Source organism: Leptodactylus fuscus, chromosome 4, assembly GCF_031893055.1.
Source record: "Leptodactylus fuscus isolate aLepFus1 chromosome 4, aLepFus1.hap2, whole genome shotgun sequence".
Taxonomy (NCBI): Eukaryota; Metazoa; Chordata; class Amphibia; order Anura; family Leptodactylidae; genus Leptodactylus; species Leptodactylus fuscus.
In genome coordinates, this window is record NC_134268.1 from 25,546,337 (window position 1) to 25,567,696 (window position 21,360).

Below are 21,360 nucleotides of genomic sequence, written 5' to 3' on the forward strand. Positions count from 1 at the left end.
TGGTGATGTCTTCCAAAGCTTCCTTTCCACAACAGGTGCAGGTATACTTTCGAGTTGTCAACATCACCATAGCTTGAGTGTTGGAACTCTCTACTGTGGTCAGGTTAATCTTTGGTTTTCCTGCAAAACAATATCTCTTTAATATGTTGTTGCAAAACATAAAGGCAAGCTTTAACACAATATACAACATTAACAACAGGAGACATCCTTGGAGCACAAAGTGAAGGATACCAGATATCCAGCCGGATAACCCCTTGAACCAGTTAAGGGGATTCAACCAGGAGAGCCAACTTGGCCAGGAACTCTCCCTCTCCAATTGTGCATTTCTGAATTGCTCTTTAAATTTCCTCGCTTCATGTAAGTCATAGGCAATTCTCAAAACCCCCTTCTCATCTATGTAATGACAACAGGTGGGTCCTACAATCTGACACAAACCTCCCTGTGCGGCTGTTAAGTAATCCAACACCATGGCATGTTGGTTAGTGACAAGAACTAACTGCTTCAAATATACAGTATTGACTTCCACTGCATCAAACAAATAACTGGTTATATTGTCAAATAATTCTCCGAGATTTTCTATTCTGTGAGCATTTCTCAATATTCCAAAATAGTAACCTATCACTGGTAGAAGAGTAACTGCAGTGTCCTGCCAGGTGGTATATAACAACTTATGATGGTGTTCTGGCAGTGGTGGTTTCTCTGGGATCTCTGGTGCAACCATGGGGGCTTCCCAATCTCCTTTCCCATCAGTCTCATCAACCTCTCTCTTTATAAGAGTGTGCTCTGGCATGTGGTGATATGGGATATCTTCTGACTTCCATGTCCATGTGGCTGGTTCCAATCTAGCCAGGGTACATGTTCCCCCTATGCCTTCTGGCAGCCACTTATAGGCTTGATCACCACACACAATGTACACATCTTTTGGCAGGTTAAACTGCCCTCGGTTAATTAAGAGGTAAACAACAGAAACTAATGGAGTAGTGTCATAATATAGACACCAAGATTCTGGAGAATCTTGTTCAAATGTTATGAATCTATAGTAGGAGAATGGAGTGCATTCATTCTTATATTCATTTTTATCGAGCTTGATACTCATCTGATCCGCTCCATCCCTTGCCTCACTCTTCACTTCTTCCTGTTCACTCAATCTGCCTTCCCCAGCTTCTCTGTTTCTATAATATGCACCAATTTCTTTACAGTGGGCCACATTCCCAGATGGAAATTTACTAGATTGGGTCCAATTGGTATCATGTATGTTTCTTGTGATCTTATACTTATATAACAATGAATCATCATGGAGGGATGAGAAACTGATTTTCAATCCAGTTGTAGGGACCTTTCCCACATCTAGGTGGGTGACAAGTTTACTTGCCCAACCATTATCTTTGAATTTTGCACCATAGGTGCCATACACATACCAGGCCCCCTCTTTCATAGTGAGATTTACCTGCCACCAGGGTGGAGAAATCCATCCAGTTACCTTTAAAGCCACAGAGGTATCTCCTCCTCTTTCCAAATTTAGAGGGTCTAAATTCCAACAAGGGGCCTTTATAAGATAAGGGTTCGGCAGCATAAGGCATGGAATGGGCGGATATAGGGGAATGACTGCAAATCCAGCAACTGGAGAGATTCTTTAAAGTTGCTACAATATGATGATACTTCAGGAATTTATTGTCCCAACTCCCATCAATGTCATTATATGCTCTTATGGTAATAAGACAAGAAGTTAGGATCAAATACTTCCCTGCAATCATTGTTGGAATAACTTTTTGCAGTGGGAAGCGTGTATCCAGGCTGGTTTACCATCCACTTTCACTGAAGTTGGTGTGGTCAGTTGAACCTGGAATGGGCCATCAAATCGGGGTTCCAAAGGCCTCCGGATGTGCCTCTTTATGGTGACCCAATCTCCGGGTTGAAGGATATGTGTGCCTTCCAATGAATCAGGATCTGGAATGGAACTGAAAACATGGTCATGAATCTGTTGAAGATTCCTCTGCAGAGCCCCTACATACCCTGTTAAGTCAGAATGTCTGATTTGTAACCGCTGAGGAAAATACAAGCCAGTTCTTGGCACAGAACCAAAAAGGATTTCATAGGGACTCAACTTTGTCTTTTTATGAGGTGTCACACGGACTGAATGCAATGCTATAGGTAAGCACTCAGTCCAAGGCCTTCCTGTTTCTGCCATGGCCTTCTGAATCTTCAACTTAAGTGTTCCATTCAACCTTTCCACCTTTCCACTGCTCTGAGGATGATAAGGGGTGTGGAAAGCTTGTCCTATGCATAGAGCATGAAGTATTTCATGTAACACCTCTGAGGTGAAATGGGTTCCTCGATCACTTTCAATTACTTCCGGAACTCCATATCTGCAAACCACCTCAGCTAGCAATTTCTTTGCTACTGTTTTAGCATTTGCCTTGGCAGCAGGCCAACCCTCCGGCCAGCCTGAAAAGAGGTCAACACATACCAGGACATACTCATAGGTGCCCACCCTTGGCAACTGAATAAAATCTATCTGGACTCGTTGGAACGGGTACAATGGCTTAGGAGAACACATCTGTGGCACCTTGACCGTTCTCCCGGCGTTATGACATGCACAGACCATACATCCCTGCACAAATCTGGCAGCAGCATAGTTGAATCCAGGGGCAATCCAAGCCTGCTCTACCAAACTTACCATTGCTTCCTTGGATTGATGGGTAGGACCATGAGATAGAGCACACATCATTGGGTACAATGCCTTTGGGAGACACAACTTACAATCTAAGGCATACAACCCTTCCTCATTCTGTGTAGCCATCTTCTTTGCCCATGTTTCCTTTTCCTGCTGTGAGGTTTGCTCCTGATATGACTTGAGGAGGTTCAGGTCCATATCCCCCCCTCCAGCCACCTTAGTGTCCACAATATATGTGCTGCTGGAAGGTGGGAGCAGAGCGGCGGCTTTTGCAGCAGCATCCGCCCTACGGTTTCCCTCAGCCTCCTTAGTTTGTTCTCTAGTGTGAGCTTGAACCTTCACTATTGCTACCTGCTTAGGCAGCATCAATGCCCTGAATAGGTGAGAGACTAACTCAGCATGTTTAATTGGTTTGCCTGAGGACCCAACAAAATCCCTGCTGCGCCAGATGGGACCATAATCATGCGCTATGCTAAAACCATACCGTGAGTCAGTGAAGATGTTTACCGTACATCCTTCCGCCAGTGTGCACGCCTCAATGAGTGCCTTAAGTTCTGCCTCCTGAGCGGAACACCCAGGTGGTAAGGCCTCACTTTTCACTATTTCTTCAAGGGTGGTCACTGCATAGCCTGTGTATGGTTTGCCATCTTTGTAGTATCTGGATCCATCTACGAAAAATTCAAGATCAGCATTAGTTATTGGCAATTCAGTAACATGTCCTAACTCTTGAGTTTCTATTTTCATCAATTCCAGACAATCATGATCCATTGTGTCAGGAGTATCAGTGTCACTGTCAGTGCTGTCAGGAAGTAAAGTTGCTGGGTTGAGGATGCTACACCTCTTGATGGTGACGTTTGGAGGGGTTAAAAGAGCAACTTCATACTTGGTCAGACGTGCCATGGACAAATGTCTGATCCTTGCTTGTGCCAACAATTCCTGGACAGCATGTGGGACAAAAATGATTAAGTCATGGTCTAGTACAATGTCAGCTACCTTGTCCTTCAATAGGACACATGCAGCCACCGCCCGGATGCAGGATGGGGCACCTCGGATCACTGCATCCAGCTGTGTTGAGTAGTAGCCAAGTGGTCGGTGCTTACCCCCATGAAGCTGAGTCAGAACACCCTTAGCATGTCCTATATTCTCGTGGCAAAACAAATTGAATGGCAAATCATAATTGGGTATTCCTAGGGCCGGGGCAGCAACGATTGCCAACTTCAAATGGTGGAATCCCTCTTTTGCCTCATCAGTTAGACCATAAGGCTGACCCTTATTGCAGTCTTTCAACACATCGAACAAAGGCTGCATCAATGCAGAAGCAGATGGAATCCACTCTCTGCAATAACTCACAAGGCCAAGGAAAGTTCTCAATTCCCTGACAGTTGTAGGCTGTGTCAACTGACTGATTGCCTGCTTCCTCTCTGAGGTAATGTGCTTAGTCTGCTGTGAAATGCAATGTCCCAGAAATGTAACTTTTTCCTTGGCCACCTGCAACTTGTCTCTCGACACTCTGCACCCCTCTTGACACAAAAATTTCAAGAGTGACAAAGTCTCCTCAAGACATTCCCCTCTTCCTACAGTACACAGGAGCAAATCATCCACGTACTGTAGGAGTCTTGTGTCATCATGCTTTGGGGACCATGCTTGCAAGACCCTAGACATTGCCTCAGAGAACTCAGACGGAGATGTAGCACCCCCCTGTGGCAACCTTGTCCAGCAGTACTGTTTTCCATCAAAGGTGAATGCAAAGTAAAGTTGACTTTCTTCATCAAGAGGCACAGAAAAATATGCGTTACCTAAGTCAATGCAACTGAAGTGAGTAGAATCGGAAGGAATTTGGTTGAGGAGGGTGTGGGGGTTCGGTACTATAGGGGTGTCGATGATCATTAATTTGTTTATTTCTCTCAGATCATGTACCATCCTATAGACCTGTGGCTTTCCTGGCTCTACTTTCTTTCGGACGGGAAAAAGAGGTGTATTAAAAGGGGATCGGCATTCCCTTATAATCCCTGACATCTTGTAATCGTGCAATTGAGTAGATATTGCTTCAGTCTGATCTTGGCTGAGTGGGTACTGCTTAATCCTGACTGGAACCGTTCCCGGCTTCAATCTAACCTTAACCGGGGTAACTTTCAACAAGCCCACATCAGTTTTGCTCTTGACCCATAGCTGTTGGGGAACTTGGGCCAACATATCATCCACCTGTTCATCTTGGGGCTTCTGTTCAGTTCCTAGTGGATAAAGAGCAGCACATATCATTGACAAGATGGGTTCTGCAAGGGGCCTTGTTACCGTTATCCCCTTCTTCCCAAACTGTATGTTTGCGTTTATGGCACTGAGTACATCAGCACCTATCAAGTTCACAGGGCATGAATCAGATACCAGGAATTGTGCTGATAATTCTATAGAATCCTGCACCCTCACTCTCATTGGCTTTGTTTGAACCAAGGTGTATGGCTTTCCCCCCAGACCCACCCCTATCTGCTTTTCAGGGGTTAACAAAATTTCAGGAACGTTATCAGCTTTCAAAATTGTACGGCTCGCCCCCGTGTCTAAGACACAGTTAATATCTTTCCCTGTGGGAAGGGTTAATTTCATCATTGCTTGTGGACCAGGTTGGGGAGGGACCATGAGTGTGTGGGCCGGTCCTGGCTGGGGGCTGCCTATTTCCTACTCTCTACACTCAGTCGCAACAAGCTGCACAGACTGTGCAGGACATTGCTGTGAGCTGGGCTTCCATTTCCTCTGAGTATTTTGAGCATTAGAATCTTTTGAGGGACAATCCTTTTTCATATGACCCTTCCCTCCACATTCAAAACACAATCCCTTTTTCTTATACTTCTCAGTACTTATCTTTTTGGGGTCCCCTTTTCCTTCCCTTCTTTTCCCCCCTCCCCGTTGATAAAACTGGTTGGTTGGAGACACAATTAAAACTGGGGTAACCTGTTTCTGAGCTTTTTTCAATTTCTTTTTATTATTTTGCTCCTCCAAACTCCTGAGGGCTACTAGGGACTGCTCTAGTGGAGTATGCATACACTCAGGGCGTATCTTGGTCAATTCTGTCTTGTACTCCTCCCTCAGGCCATTAATGAAACAAGTGCGCAATATTCTGGCGTCTCGACTGTTTGGGGTGGTAACATCAAAATCCTGATCCCTGAATATGCCGACTAAGCGGGCATGATATTTATCAATCGACTCTTCGGTCCCCTGGAAAGCTTCTGGCAAACCTGTCGCCAACTGATCGTTCAAGGTGCGAACGACCACTTGCAGCCTTTTTATAAACAATTCCCCACTTTTCCGGACTCTTAAATCAGTCCCAGTGGGCACGGGTTCTATACCATTGGCTACATCAGTGCTTACTGCCTTAACCCTTTCCACAAAAGGACTCCCGACTGAAACTGTACACAGAGAAGCTAGATCTAACCAGGTGGCGTCATATGTTTCTTGGACCCTCTGCAATGCTTTCTGAAACCCAGAAGGGTTCTTGTAAGGATCAGGGAGTGCAGCTGCCATAGTTAATTGTTCACTCTGACTCCAGGGCTTATACCAACTTACAGTTTGAGTCTCCTCTCTACCTCCTTCTTGATTAGGGGCAGTGGACACCTGTGTGATAACTGGGTACGTCTGTAATTTTGGTGTCCCCATCAACGGGGGAGCTCTTTGGCCACAGGTGCGACATTCTGGGCTTACACTGCGCCTGTGCATCCCCTGACATGCACAAATCCAAGTCTGAGATCTAAGAGCAGCCCGCCGAGCAGGCATTGGGCTAGGAGGAACAGTTAAAGTTGCACTAGAGCGCCAATTTCCCCCCATCACTCTCTCTGTAATCAATTTAGGGGACTTAAGTATGGGAGTGGACGTAGCAGTAGGTGTCCGCTGTGTCCCTGGCGTCCCTTTCAACCTTAAGGATGCATTACCTTCCCCTGTTAATATATCGCAGGGAGTTGCAAATTCACCCTTAGCTCTGTTGCAAGACTCACAGACACTCACACTCTCACAATTACAGTATCCACAATATTCACATCCCCAGCCCAACTCCCATTCCTCACCTACTCCCTCTGATGACATTGAGTGAGGTGAGGAGGCTGCTCTCCAAGTGTTTGAATAAGCTGGAGGGTGGACACTGTCATGAACCCGCTCTTCAAGTCCGGTCATATCCTCATATGAGGTGCTAGTGCCAGTCTGAGCTTCTGAAGAAGTAAAACTGGGATACAGTCTCCCTGTGGGCTGCTGGCTGGGACTCTGTGTCATGGCATTATCACCAAACCGCACTTGCCTAGGAGCAGTGGGGAACCTGGTGTTCTCCTCATCGGAATCAGTTTGGGGATCATGTTTTGAAGCAGTATTAACCCATGCCTGGACTTGCGCCTGGAAACCCTTGGTTTCAATCCATGACTTTTCTTGTGCCTGAAACCTCCTCCACCTGTGCACGTCAAGACACCCCGTTTTTGGCATGCTGGCTTTCTTCAAGATTGCACTAGCATTCTTGACCGCATGCTTTCCATTTTCTGCTTCCACTAAATCTCTCATCGTTATCCTGGGACCAAAAGTTTCATACTTAGGTCCTCTTCCTGATTTTGTGAAAGCAGTTCCCATAGCAAACAGTCTGGGGTAGCGAGCCCCTCCCTGTTTCCTCCGCTATGGCCAATTCGTAGCAGGCTGAACGTCTGCAACTATCCTGAATGAGGTGAGAGTGGCGTGCTGACAGGGAGGAGGTGTCAGTGAGGAGTTATATGCCTGATAACAGATTCTCACCCACAAGTATATGAATATAGCAGCCCACACCAGCAGGAAAATGATTAACCCAATCAACTCAGAAACCTGCATCCGCTTTAGCAGGGAAAAGTTTAATTGCTATTAGCACGGAATAGGAGACAATACAGTGGAATGCACTAGTTACAATCAAACTACCACAGCAGAAAATGAGATCTACGCCTCATATTAAAAGTCACACGGATTGTAACAAAAATGCTAAAAATCACCAATCCACTCACTACTAGCACAAAACCCCCAGTACAATATATTGTCAACCAGCTCGAAGAGGAGTCACACAACAAAGTAGAATTCTCAGACATAGAGGAGTAAAGGGAAAACACAACACAACAGATAATGCAAAAACACCACAACAGTATAATATAACTGTGACACAACTCAGTGTGATCAACTCAGTTACAGACTCCTTAGACAAATCCAAAATGCAATACTCCGAATAAATGCATCACAAAAACATCCACATTGATTGCAACATAGAGCAACGCCACAAGCACATACAACAAAATATAATGGACATAGAGGGAAACAAAGGACATGACAAACAGACAAACAAACAAACAAGGGACCACAAACAATAAATGGCAGTGACAAGCAGTTAAGCAAAAGGCATACAATAATAGCCAATAAGTTGAGGTAGCTCAAAATGAGGTAGACCAATATATCAGCAATAACAAGTCAATCACATAAATAGCAGCAAAAACCCAACACTCAAATCAACCTTTTTTCAAACCAACTAATAATGGAATGAATGAGGATTGACAAGTGTTAATATATGAAAAATGAAATGACAATGCTGAAATGACACACCAGAGTATGCCAAGCTACTTGGTTAAAACGCCCTGTTGCTCCCTTAAGGGAAGGCTCCCCCCAAAAGACCGAGTCTCTATCAAGTGAGACACACACAGTGGGGCATAGCCCTCACTTACCTAGGACAAATGTGGTCTCCCCAAACAGAGCATCAACCCCCTCAGGGCCAACCTCCCCCCTGGAGACAGGCAGCGTTCCCGGGTTTCGGCACCAAGTACTGTTAGAGTCTAATAGGTTCTTACCAAGCAGACCGAGGCATAGGCTGATGTCATCAGATGAGATGGGTTAAAGAATGAAAAGACACACAATCCAAGTGTATAGTACACAAGAGTCAGAGCTCTGCGAAGAGCCCGCCCCTGAGTAGTTTATTTTATAGTATGTCAATACAATAAATCAATTCATCATAGTAATGGCATAATTCTGGCTTGTAATATGCTTATGGATATGATTTCATACAAATTCTAAGTAAAAGGGATGTAGGATAAAGGGTATTTCCGAGACTGACTGATTCCACAATTGTCTTTGACCACAAGCTATACTCCCTCTTCCCAGTCACCCCTAACACACATCCTCTGATTCTGTATAAATGTGATAAACGTCTAAGAAAAGATATGTGTCTTAGGTTATGGAACAACAACTTATTTTGCTCATCTACTGAGAGTACAAAAGTTCATATAAAGGTAACATACTGTACCATCTATGAAACTGTATCACTGAAATTTCCCCATTGTGGGACTATTAAAGGAATATCTTATCTTATCTTATCTTAACATACGATCCAAAATGGAGTCACTACTGTTCAGCTAAGCCAAGCTAACTGTAAGATTACTCTAACATGTTCATGGATGATGTGGCCACCGATCTGGTCAACTGAATGCCAAGATGTATCTGTGCTTGAGAAGCATAAACTATACACGGATCAATGTGTTTGTCTGCAATATTCAATTATAGCTTCCACCATAGATCCCAACTTCAAGGATTATAAGATCTTCCAAAGCAGATGGTTTTTGTTTTGCAAGTGAAAGGGTACAGCAGGCTAATTCTTCCTTGGAGATAATGAGTAAGCAGGAGTTGCGGTGTAGTCTACAAAACTGTATTGTTTCATTTTCTTTCGCTCTGATAATAAGCCTGGAAAGAAATATAACAAGTGCAGCTCGGGCCGATCCTTTCCTTCCCCCTGCCGGCTCCCAGCATCTCCCTTTCTACTGTCGGGATTGAGTTAATAGGATAAATTTGTAATATTTTTTTTAACCGCAGCGCTCTCCTCGCGTTCTCCAAAATTCAGTCTTTGGCTTTCTCGGAGCAATGAAATTGTCTCTTTATTCTGTCATGTTTTCTTTGTCCCCATTAAGCCTCTATATCTCTCTGCAGTGTTGTCACTAAAGTATAAGCTGCAAATGGCAAGTTAGCGTAGGAACACTATACCCAAAATTGTTGCGAAGCTCAATCTGGTTTTCTTCAGTTAGACATCTCTGTTTCACTGTTTTCGAGAGATTGGTGTCAAAAAGTCAAATATATTACAGAGCTCGCACAACTCCAGCTTGGGGCATGGTGGAAAATGGTTGTTATATAGTGACAGAAGGCTTAGACTAGGGATACTGACAATATAATTGCGAAACTTTTATAGCAACGCATAGGGAATGTGTGACCTACAGATTTATTACTAATTAAAACAAGATACAGGTAAATATTATTTTCTTCCAATTTTGTATTTTCTTTTTGTAATTTTGTGTTTCTGTACATAGTCATCTTTTCCAATCCGCTGGTAACAATATTTAGAGATATACTTTACAGGCTGAGGCCCCACGTTGCGGAAATGCAGCTTTTTTTGTTGCAGATTTTGCTATGGTTTTATGAGCCAAAGCCAGGGGTGGATTGAGCAGAAGGTAGAAGTGTAAGAACTTCCTATATATCTCCCATTCCATTTGTCGCCATTCTTGGCTTTGGCTCAAAAAATGCAACAAAATCAGCTGCGTTTCTGCAATATGGGGCTTTAGCCTTAGAGATACTTTATAGCAGCCAAGTGGAACAAAATTTTTCGAAAAATACTCTACAGCAGCCATGTGGAACGATATTTAGAGATATACTTTACAGCAGCCACGTGGAACAACATTTTTTGAAAAATATTTACAGCAGCCATGTGGAATGATATTTAGAGATATACTTTACAGCAGCCACATGGAACAGTGTTTAGAGAGATACTTTACAGCAGCCACATGGAACAACATTTTTAGAAAAATACTTTACAGCAGCCATGTGGAACGATATTTAGAGATATACTTTACAGCAGCCACGGGGAACAACATTTTTAGAAAAATACTTTACAGCAGCCACATGGAACGATATTTAGAGATATACTTTACAGCAGCCACGTGGAACAACATTTTTTTGAAAAATATTTTACAGCAGCCACGTGGAACGATATTTAGAGATATACTTTACAGCAGCCATGTGGAACAACATTTTTAGAGATATACTTTACAGCAGCCACATGCAGTATAGGAAACTGTAGAGTGGAGATAATTCATTGACTTCTATAGAAGAGTGTCATGGGCATATTCAGTGACCCCGTGCACAGGTCTTTGTTCAGGGACGAGGAGGAGGTGACCTTTGGCCATGTTATTCTGTGAATGATGGATAACTACAGTACTGTGCAAAAGTTTTAGGAAGGCGAGAAACCAAATGCTACAAAGAAATTTTATTTTTCAAAAATAGTGTTAATGGTTTATTTTTGTCAGTGAACAACATGAAGTGGTATGCCGATAATTGGTATGACCTTTGCCCTTTGACGGAGGAGTCCTGTAATTTATGATATGGCCCCCACAGATATAGCTCTGATCTCAATATCATCCAGTCTGTCTGGGATGACATGAAGAGACAGAAAGATTGGAGCAAGCCTACATCCACAGAAGATCTGTGCTTATTTCTACAAGATGGTGGGAAGAACCTCCCTGCCGAGTTCTGCCAAAAACTGTCTGCAAGTACCGAGAAGAACTGATGGAAGGCAAAGGGCAAAGGTCACACCGAATATTTATGGAATTTATATCTCTCTTTTCTTTATGCACTTAATTTTGTTAATCGCCAAAAATAAACTATTGATGCCTCTTTAAAAAATACCATGCAATATTTTTTTCTACCTCCTGTCTAGAACTTTTGCACAGTACCATATATTAAGTCATGATTAAAGGGAATATCTCACCAGCCTTGACCCCTTCAACATAAGGCATTTGTTCAAACCTTGATTGGAGATCTATTGAGTTTAGAGGAAATTTTTGCTCTCAAATTTTTGTGGCCTCTTCTAGATCATCAGGATCTCTAGATTAAAGATTTGTTCACACGTTATGTTTCTGTCATTTATTTATTTAGTTTTTTTTTTCTTTTTTTTGACTAATAAATCCACATTTGTAATCTCCACCACGGTTGACTTTTTGACACGACGCATGACGTGTGTTGGCTCCTCGTAACTTTTTGGCGTTGTGTTTTTTTACCGACATAAACTTTAGAGAGAAAGGAAAAAAAAAATCTTCAGCTGTCCTAATGACTTTAATACAGCTGATAGTTTTGGCTTGAATTCACCTCGAAAAATCTTGATTATTTAATTACTGTAATTAGTTTGCAGATTTTCAAGCAGCGTCAAAAAGAAGTTAATTAGAAAACATGAATAGATAATGTTCACTGAACTCAAAACACCTGCTGTTTAGCAAATGAAATGTTGATCTATTAATGCTTCCAAGGCTTTAGAATTTGCTATTAACAATAATAATGACAGGTGTTTATATTATCGTATTGGTTTTATACATATATACATCTGAAGAACAACACAAAGCATCAAAAAAAATCCAAACTCGTCTATCATTTGATAATAAACCTAATTAAAAACAAAAGTACCAAAATGAAACGTTACTAATGCGATGTTTGTGGAGGACTATAAAGGCAGTGTAGGGTTCCGTTTCGATATTTGATGTAGCAGAAGTGAACTTGTTAATAATTTATTGTGTTCATCGTACATATCAGCCGTGCTAAGACTGAGCTCACATAGGGATTTTTCAACCAGAATCTAGTCCAAAAAATGGCTAGCCGCAACTGGATGCCGATCTGGATGGGCCTAGTCGGGAGGGGAGTGTTGCGCCGCGGATGCTGCAGCGGACTCGACCACGGAATCCGCGGCAAGAATGGTCATGTCGCTCCCATTGAAGTCAATGGGAGCCGGTTTTGAATCTGCCTCAAAATCCACTGCTAAAATACTCCATGTGAACTTACCCTTACACAGATTAGGACTTTTTTTTTTACCTTTCCTCTTGGCTAGAGGTATTCTAAGTACGGATGAGTGAACCGGTTCGGATTGAACCGGATTAAAATCAAATTTTCCAAAATTTTCAAACTTCTTCAATACCTGAAATCTTTGGGATTGAGTGTCTAAGAAATAATACTATACTCTGGGATCTTCTTAGAACAAGAGAGGTCAGTAGTAATAACAGTGTGCCTCTCCTGAGCATCCTCACGGTGTCTGGTTGACATCACCCAGGGTCACCACCGAGACCTTTGATTGGGCCTCAGTAATCACATGGGGTGAGGATGAGGATGCCAGTAGAGGCAAGGGCAAGGTGTATATTGGTTTATTATTTTTACACACCTCCCCTGGGCCTCCATTTATTACACTCTGTTTTGTTTTTTTAATGTAGATTGTGAGCCCCATATAGGGATCACAATGTACATTTTTTTTCCCCTATCAGTATGTCTTTGTAGAATGGGAGGAATTCCACATAAACATGGGGAGAACATACAAACTCCTTGCAGATGTTGTTCCTGGGGGGGATTCGAACCCAGGACTCCAGCGCTGCAAGGCTTCAGTGCTAACCACTGAGCCACCGTGTTGCCCCCGAACCTCGTGAATATTCATCCAAACAAATCTCATGGAAAGACAAGAGAACACTTTGGCTCTACTATTTCGAGTAAGATAATGCCCTACCAATATAAAGATTGAAGCAATGAGTCAATTACTTGCTGCCTCCATAAATTTTTATGTGTGAGACTGGTTATGGACACCCAGATAGGACTTGTTTATGCAGTGGTGCAGATTCTTGATCATCAATTTTTGTATTTTTTTTTTTTTTTTTTTTATTAATCATAGTCCTTCTTCCCTTGGGATTCATTTTCTTTGTCAATCTGCCCTACTGGGCTTGCCATGACTCAAGAGCTCTAGATCTTGCTGAAGATATTGGCCCACCGTACAGAGATCTGGACCTTCTAAGCTTTCCAGAGGTGCCCACAGAAATGAAAAAAGAAATACAAAAAGCCGAAACGTATCAATATATTTACTTTTCAATAAACAAATATTCCTCTGTGTAGGTTCACATGGGGGTAATATACAAGAAAACTGCTGGCTTTATTGAGTCTGCATGTCAAACGTAGTGCCCTTTATATATGTACATGCAATTTAGTATTTTCTATATTGGATTTAGAATTTTGGTTAAATCCATTCAATCGAGGGGCCTAAATTTTTAAATTCCATAAAATAAAAAATTTTAAATTCTGTTAATACAGTAAAAATATATATATATATATATATATATATATATATATATATATATATATATATAAAACATTACGTCTATATATTGGCTCGAGGCTCGAATTATACAATCTCTTGGTGCATAAGATACTTGTCCTCAGTGAAAATGAAATATTGTCACGGATGAGTTTTTTTCTTATTGTATTAATAATCCAATGGCAATTCCCGCATTTCTCATTGATGTAAGGTACGGTGACAGCAGTGTCAAGCGACGACAATAGACCCTAACTGTGTTCCAGAATTATGCAGCTGGTCTTAGTAGCTCGGCTGATAACAGGGATATAAATGCTGATAGCCGGACTCCAGTAATTTGTATGAATTCAATTAGTATTACCTACAAACAGAGAAAGGCATTTGTCAATGTCAGTGTCCCATACAAAATTCCATTACTTTCAAATAGCAAGCTTTTCTCGAGCAAACAGGGTTGTGGCTTAGGTTAACTATTTCTAGGTAGATCTATGTGTGTTGTGCTGCTGGTTCCTGATTTATATTTCTAGACTGAATTTTCAGGTTGTACATTTTGTATAATACTACATGTGGGATGAGGACTAAAGATGGGAAAACCTTTCTAAGATTTTGTTCCCTGTTCGTAAAATAATTATAGACTGGGGTCTCTTTAGAGTATAATAGGTGGAGGTATAAAAAACAAAAACATAGATGCTCACCTACTGTTACCTCTTTGAGCCATCATTGTAGTGTCCGGCACTGTGATTTTGAGCACTCGTCATGATAAGAGATGAGCAAGTAGTACTCGATCAAGTAGGTATTTGATTGAATACTACGGTATTCGAAATACTTGTACTTGGACGAATACCACGTGGTAAACACCTTTTACGCTTACCACGTGGTATTCGACGGAGTACGAGTATTTCAAATACCGTAGTATTCGATGAAATACCTACTCGATCGAGTACTACTTGCTCATCTCTAATTTGGACCTAACCAAACTGGGGGATTGCTTTGTTTGACCAAAGCACAAAACGTATTTTCTGAGGTTAGCCCATCTTTAGTTCTTTATAGGTGTGTTCTCCATGACCTTTCTGTGAATTTCATTAAGACTGCTCCCCTGGGCCTCCAACCAATTATAATCTGGAGGTCGTGTCATGGAGGGCAACACAAATCGCAGATTGTACAGTTCCCAAAATTTTTGAATTGGTTCAAATCCACTTCCTTGGATGAAAAGACCCCACCTATGAATGGTCTCAAGATGTTTTACCATTGTCATGGCACAGGATTCATGGGCACACTCCAGGCAATACAGTAATTCTAAAGATCCCCAGTAAAGCCCCTATATGTCAATCCTATTGAAAACCTGTGACCAATCCTCAAAAGTGTGTGGAAAAACAAAAACAGATTGTGATATATTCCAAACAGGGATTAGATATGAACAGGTGGCCATTTGGGTTGAGCGATCAGGATCGTGAAAGATCGGATCCTGATCGGTGATCGAGCAAATTTCAAAATCGGGATCGGCTGGAAAATGATCAAAAATCGGATTTTGAAATCTCAAGATTGGCTCAACTCTACTGTATATATAATATACAAATAGGGTTGAGCAATCAGGATTGGCTGGAAAATGATTGGAAATCAGATTTTAAAATCAATCCTGAAATCTCAAGATCGGCTCAACCCTTTTCTCCATCAGTTAAAATTTGGTCCAGACACAGATATACAGCATGCAAGGACAAACTACAGAAATCTTCCTACTAATATTATAAGTGTGAAAGTTTGTGTGTTTGGATGTTTGGATGTTTGTGAGTTTGGATGTTTGTTCCTCAATCACGCTAAAACGCCTGGACAGATTTGCATGCAATTTTCCACAAACATAGTTTTCCCTTAGGATTGAGTCACAGGCTACTTTTGGTGCCACTAAACAACATGGCTTCCTAGCAGGAGACTCACAAAAGCAGGACTCCTAGCCCCATCTATAGACTCACACACACTGCCTGGCATTTCCTGCCTCAACCTGCCTGCACACTCCTTACTGTCACCTCAGGGGTAGCCCTCACTCTACTCACTCACATTTACATATAGCTTTCCACTATATAACACATCACATTGTCTGTATCACTACATACATAATATAACAGATCACATTGTCTGACACAATACAACACATCACATTGCCTGACACAATACAACACATCACATTGTCTGTATCACGACATACACAATACAACACATCACATTGTCTGTATAACGACATACACAATACAACACATCACATTGTCTGTATCACAACATACACAATATATCACATCACATCACATTTGCTAGCCCACCAAACTTTTTAACCCCTTCCCCTTCGCCGTAATAGTACGGCGCGTGTCGGGTCTGTAACTATGGCGACCGCCCGGGAGCCGGGCGGCCGCCATAGCCGCCGGGTGTCTACTGCTTTAAGCAGTAGACAACCGGCTCTAATGCCTCCGATCGGTCCCCGGACCGATCGGAGGCATTAACCCCTCCGGCGCTGCTGTCAAATGCGCCGGAGGCGCCATTTTCCCGGCGGCGCATGGGCGCCGCCATTTTGGCAAGGATCGCCGGCTCCTGGAGCATGCTCCAGGGCCGGCCCCCCGTTGCCATGACAGCCGGGAGCCTTGTTAAAGGCTCCCAGCCGGTCTGCAAATTCTCTCTTTTGCAGGCTGGTGTATACAGCCTGCAAAAGAGATGATGCTTTTTTGCAATGCATTGCAATGCATTAGCATTGTAATGCATTGCATTAGTGATCAGACCCCCTGGGGTTCAACACCCCTAGGGGGTCTAATAAATGCAAAAAAATAAATAAAAAAAAAGTAAAAAAAAATATAAAAAAAATATAAAAAGTATTAAAAGTTCAAATCACCCCCCTTTCTCTAGAACAGATATAAAAGTAGTTAAAAACTGTGAAACATACATGTTAGGTATCCCCGCATCCGAAATCGCCCGCTCTACAAATCTATACAAATATTTTTCCTGTTCGGTAAACGCCGTAGCAGGAAAAATAGTCAAAAGTGCCAAACTGCCGTTTTTTCACTGTTTTAATTCTGATAAAAATTTGAATAAAAAGTGATCAAAGCAATAACATTTCCCGAAAATGGTAGAACTAAAAAGTACACCCGGCCCCGCAAAAAAAGACGCCCTATGCATCCCCGTACACCTATGTATGAAAAAGTTACGGCCGTCGGAATATGGCGACTTTTAGAAAAAAAAATTTTTAACACCGTTTTGGAATTTTTTTTAGGGGTCAAAATGTAAATAAAACCATATAAGTTTGGTATCCCTGGAACCGTACCGAAACACAGAATACAGGGGACATGTCATTTTGGCTGCACAGTGAACGCCGTAAAACCAAGGCCCGTAAGAAAGTCGCAGAAATGCATTTTTTCTTCAAATCCACCCCATTCTGAATTTTTTTCCTGCTTCCCAGTACATTATATAGAATAATTAATGGCGGCATCATGAAGAAAAAATTGTCCCGCAAAAATTAAGACCTCATATGGCTCTGGGAGCGGAGAAATAAAAAAGTTATGGGGTTTAGAAGGAGGGGAGTCAAAAACGAAAAACGAAAATCAAAAAATGCCATCGGCGGGAAGGGGTTAAAGCACTTTTACAGTTTCACACGTCTGTGTCCGCCCAATTCTCAAATTACCGCAGACGAAGTCGCGGGTAAAAGCTAGTAAAAAATAAGGCTCAACACTGCACATACATAAATTTGATATATAAAGTTACAAAATGCTTACAATTGTACTTCAGTAACCGTAGAAACATCAGAATAAAACATCTAAAAACACACACTTTGTGCAAATCAAATTTGGGTCCGTCTTGAAACATTTGGCCACAACTATATGGGTGACTATTTCAAGGAGTCCCGCTCTAGATGGTACAATGGTAGGAGTCACATCTAGATCATAGTGCCATAAGGAGAAAGAACAAAAAGAGAGAAGATTGTGTTTCATGTGATATATTTTAAGACCAAGCCATGCTTTCTGTGCACTATAAGAAGGCCACTCACCTCATGAAGTCTAATAACGCGTGAGTAACCAACAATGTGTAAAAGTCGGTGACTGCTGAGCCCGATGTCATTACAAACTAGTGATCTGGAAACTGCACCTAAAATCAGATTGAGGAAATTGAAAATGACACCTACATTGGTGCTATCACCTCCAGACAGAACAGGTTCCTTGTAAGTTTAGACCTTGGTTCAAGTAAACCTCCTTTATTCACAAGTCTCACTGGAACAACGCGTTTTGGCAGGACTTTATCAAGTAAATGTGAAAATCCTCTCACTCATAAGGAAACTATATTCTAAATGAAAAAAAAAAGTTCTATATTGCATCACATCGGGGCCCTAAATTTTTATGTTATACTATTTTTATCATACAGTATGTTACAAAGACAGTAGATATACGGTACAGTGCAATGAAATTAAATTGTATTCCAAGAAATCAAGGCATTTCATGAATCTTGTGGTGCCGCTAACTTGACCGAAAGTTCCACTATTTTTTGTCTAAATGTATAAAACCCACAGGGGGCATAAACTTATATGTAACGTTGACAAAAAAAAACAACAACATTGAGTTGAAACAATCACCAAAAATCTCATAGTTTTATAATAATCACAAGTTGCATAACAGTCACCAATGGGGGAAAAACCGTTACAAAGTTGCTTATATAATGGAAATTTTGTAGGCACAAAAAAACTAAAAAAAAAAAAAAAAAACCTGACCTTTTTAATGCTGTAATAAACTTTGACAGGTATATCAGATATTAGCACTAGGGTTGAACCGATCTTGAGATTTCAGGATCGCCGATTGGGATCCGATCTTTCCCGATCCTGATTTCTCATCTCTAGGCAATGCTTCTCTATGGGAAAAGTCACTTTTAGGGTTGAGCCGATCTTGAGATTTCAAAATCTGATTTCTAATCATTTTACAGCCGATCCCGATCGTGAAATTTGCTTGATCGCCGATCAGGATCCGATCTTTTCCGCTTCTGATCGCTCATCCTTAATTAGTACTTAACCTTCTCCCTAGCTTTATGTGTTGACAACTAGGTTAAGATATTGTTGGATGAAACAATAAAGAGAATACATCGGCTCATTAGGTGAAATCTGTATGTGAAGACTCAAGCGTAGACAGAAATTTGATAAGATAGGGCAACTATTTATAATATTCTGTTACGTATGGATTTGGATAGCACTGTGGATAAATCAAGTGGGTCGTCATAGTGTATAAAGGAAACCATTGAAGGAGTTTTCCAATTGCTAAAAACAGTCTTTAAATTTGGCACTATTCCTCTACCACTGGCCATGTGGACATCTACTAAATTTTCCACCAAGCCAATGGAACTTTATTAGAGATGAGCGAGTAGTGTTCGATCAAGTAGGTGTTCGATCGAATACTACGGTATTCGAAATACTCATACTCGATCGAACACTACTAGCTGTTCGAAGTTTAAGGTTCGATGCAGAACCAGCGTTGATTGGCAGAATGCTATACATTCTGCCAATCAACGCTGGTTCTTCTCTTACCTTTAGAAGTCTTCTCCGCGGCTGGAATTCACTCTGCCTAGGCATCCAGCCTAGGCAGAGCCGACTGCGCATGCACGGGCATGCCCTCGCATGCGCAGTCGGCTCTGCTCAGGCGCTGGGCCGGGCAGAGCCGACTGCGCATGCACAGTTGGCTCTGCCTAGGCCCCGATGCCTAGGCAGAGTGAATTCCAGCCAGAAGACGTCGCGGGGGCGCTGCGCCGGGAGAAGACTTCAAGGGGAATCCAGCCCGACCACCACTCGTGGACTTGGTAAGTATAATTTTATTGATTTTTGTGTACCCCTGAAACGAGCATTTTCCCCCATAGACTATAATGGGGTTTGAAATCCGTTTGAACAGTCGAACAGTTTGCGGCTGTTCGAATCGGATTTCGAACCTCGGACATTTTAGTGTTCGCTCCTCTCTAAACTTTATTGTTTTCAGGATTGGACAGAGCCTTTAAGTGACAAACTGCCCTGCTACATGTGTATGTGTGTGTTTACTCAGAATATATTGTGTAAAAAATTAGATATGACATCCTATATGGGTCAAAAACAGACCAACTTTAATTTCAAAATGATCTTCGACAAAAACAAAAATCCAGCACGAAAAACATATTCCATAACTAATATCTAGCTAATTACTCACAATATCAAGGTGGAAGTTTTAATATTATTCTTATTTGTTTTCAGCAATCGGTCTCGACTCCTGTCCGGAACCGCTAATGCCAAGTAATGGGATAAAAGTTGGCGACAGATACATGGTGGGAGATGTGGTGTCCTTTCATTGTGATCAAGGCTACTCTCTCCAGGTATTTGCATCTATTTAATATTGTATTATTATTGTATTTTTACCATGCAAAATGACCTAACCCTACTATGGCTGGGATCACATTTGCGTTGTGTTAGTCCTGTCTTCTACAGGAATTGGAAAGCGGATTAAACCCATTAAGACAGATCAAAACAGTTGAGCTTAAAGAACTTTCTTGTCAGTGATTTTGGAGAGAAGAATGGACTATGAAATGTATCTAAAAAGAAATAAAATTATCCAACATCTTTATTGGGGCCCCCTGAACGGAAACCTATATACATTAAAAAATGGTTACTAGAGATGAGCGAACACTAAAATGTTCGAGGTTCGAAATTCGATTCGAACAGCCGCTCACTGTTCGAGTGTTCGAATGGGTTTCGAACCCCATTATAGTCTATGGGGAACATAAACTCGTTAAGGGGGAAACCCAAATTCGTGTCTGGAGGGTCACCAAGTCCACTATGACACCCCAGGAAATGATACCAACACCCTGGAATGACACTGGGACAGCAGGGGAAGCATGTCTGGGGGCATAAAAGTCACTTTATTTCATGGAAATCCCTGTCAGTTTGCGATTTTCGCAAGCTAACTTTTCCCCATAGAAATGCATTGGCCAGTGCTGATTGGCCAGAGTACGGAACTCGACCAATCAGCGCTGGCTCTGCTGGAGGAGGCGGAGTCTAAGATAGCTCCACACCAGTCTCCATTCAGGTCCGACCTTAGACTCCGCCTCCTCCGGCAGAGCCAGCGCTGATTGGCCGAAGGCTGGCCAATGCATTCCTATGCGAATGCAGACTTAGCAGTGCTGAGTCAGTTTTGCTCAACTACACATCTGATGCACACTCGGCACTGCTACATCAGATGTAGCAATCTGATGTAGCAGAGCCGAGGGTGCACTAGAACCCCTGTGCAAACTCAGTTCACGCTAATAGAATGCATTGGCCAGCGCTGATTGGCCAATGCATTCTATTAGCCCGATGAAGTAGAGCTGAATGTGTGTGCTAAGCACACACATTCAGCACTGCTTCATCAAGCCAATACAATGCATTAGCCAGTGCTGATTGGCCAGAGTACGGAATTCGGCCAATCAGCGCTGGCCAATGCATTCTATTAGCCCGATGAAGTAGAGCTGAATGTGTGTGCTAAGCACACACATTCAGCTCTACTTCATCGGGCTAATAGAATGCATTGGCCAGCGCTGATTGGCCAGAGTACGG

General features: G+C 42.1%; 1 protein-coding gene across 1 annotated transcript in view; it reads left to right on the top strand.

The window, feature by feature from the left end:
* Positions 1–21,360, top strand: part of CSMD3 (CUB and Sushi multiple domains 3) — a 1,052,627-nt gene that overhangs the window by 812,643 nt on the left and 218,624 nt on the right. The window contains exon 39 of the mRNA XM_075270295.1: positions 20,026–20,144. Within this exon, the coding sequence (XP_075126396.1) occupies positions 20,026–20,144 (119 nt within the window). The remainder of the gene's footprint in view (positions 1–20,025; positions 20,145–21,360) is intronic.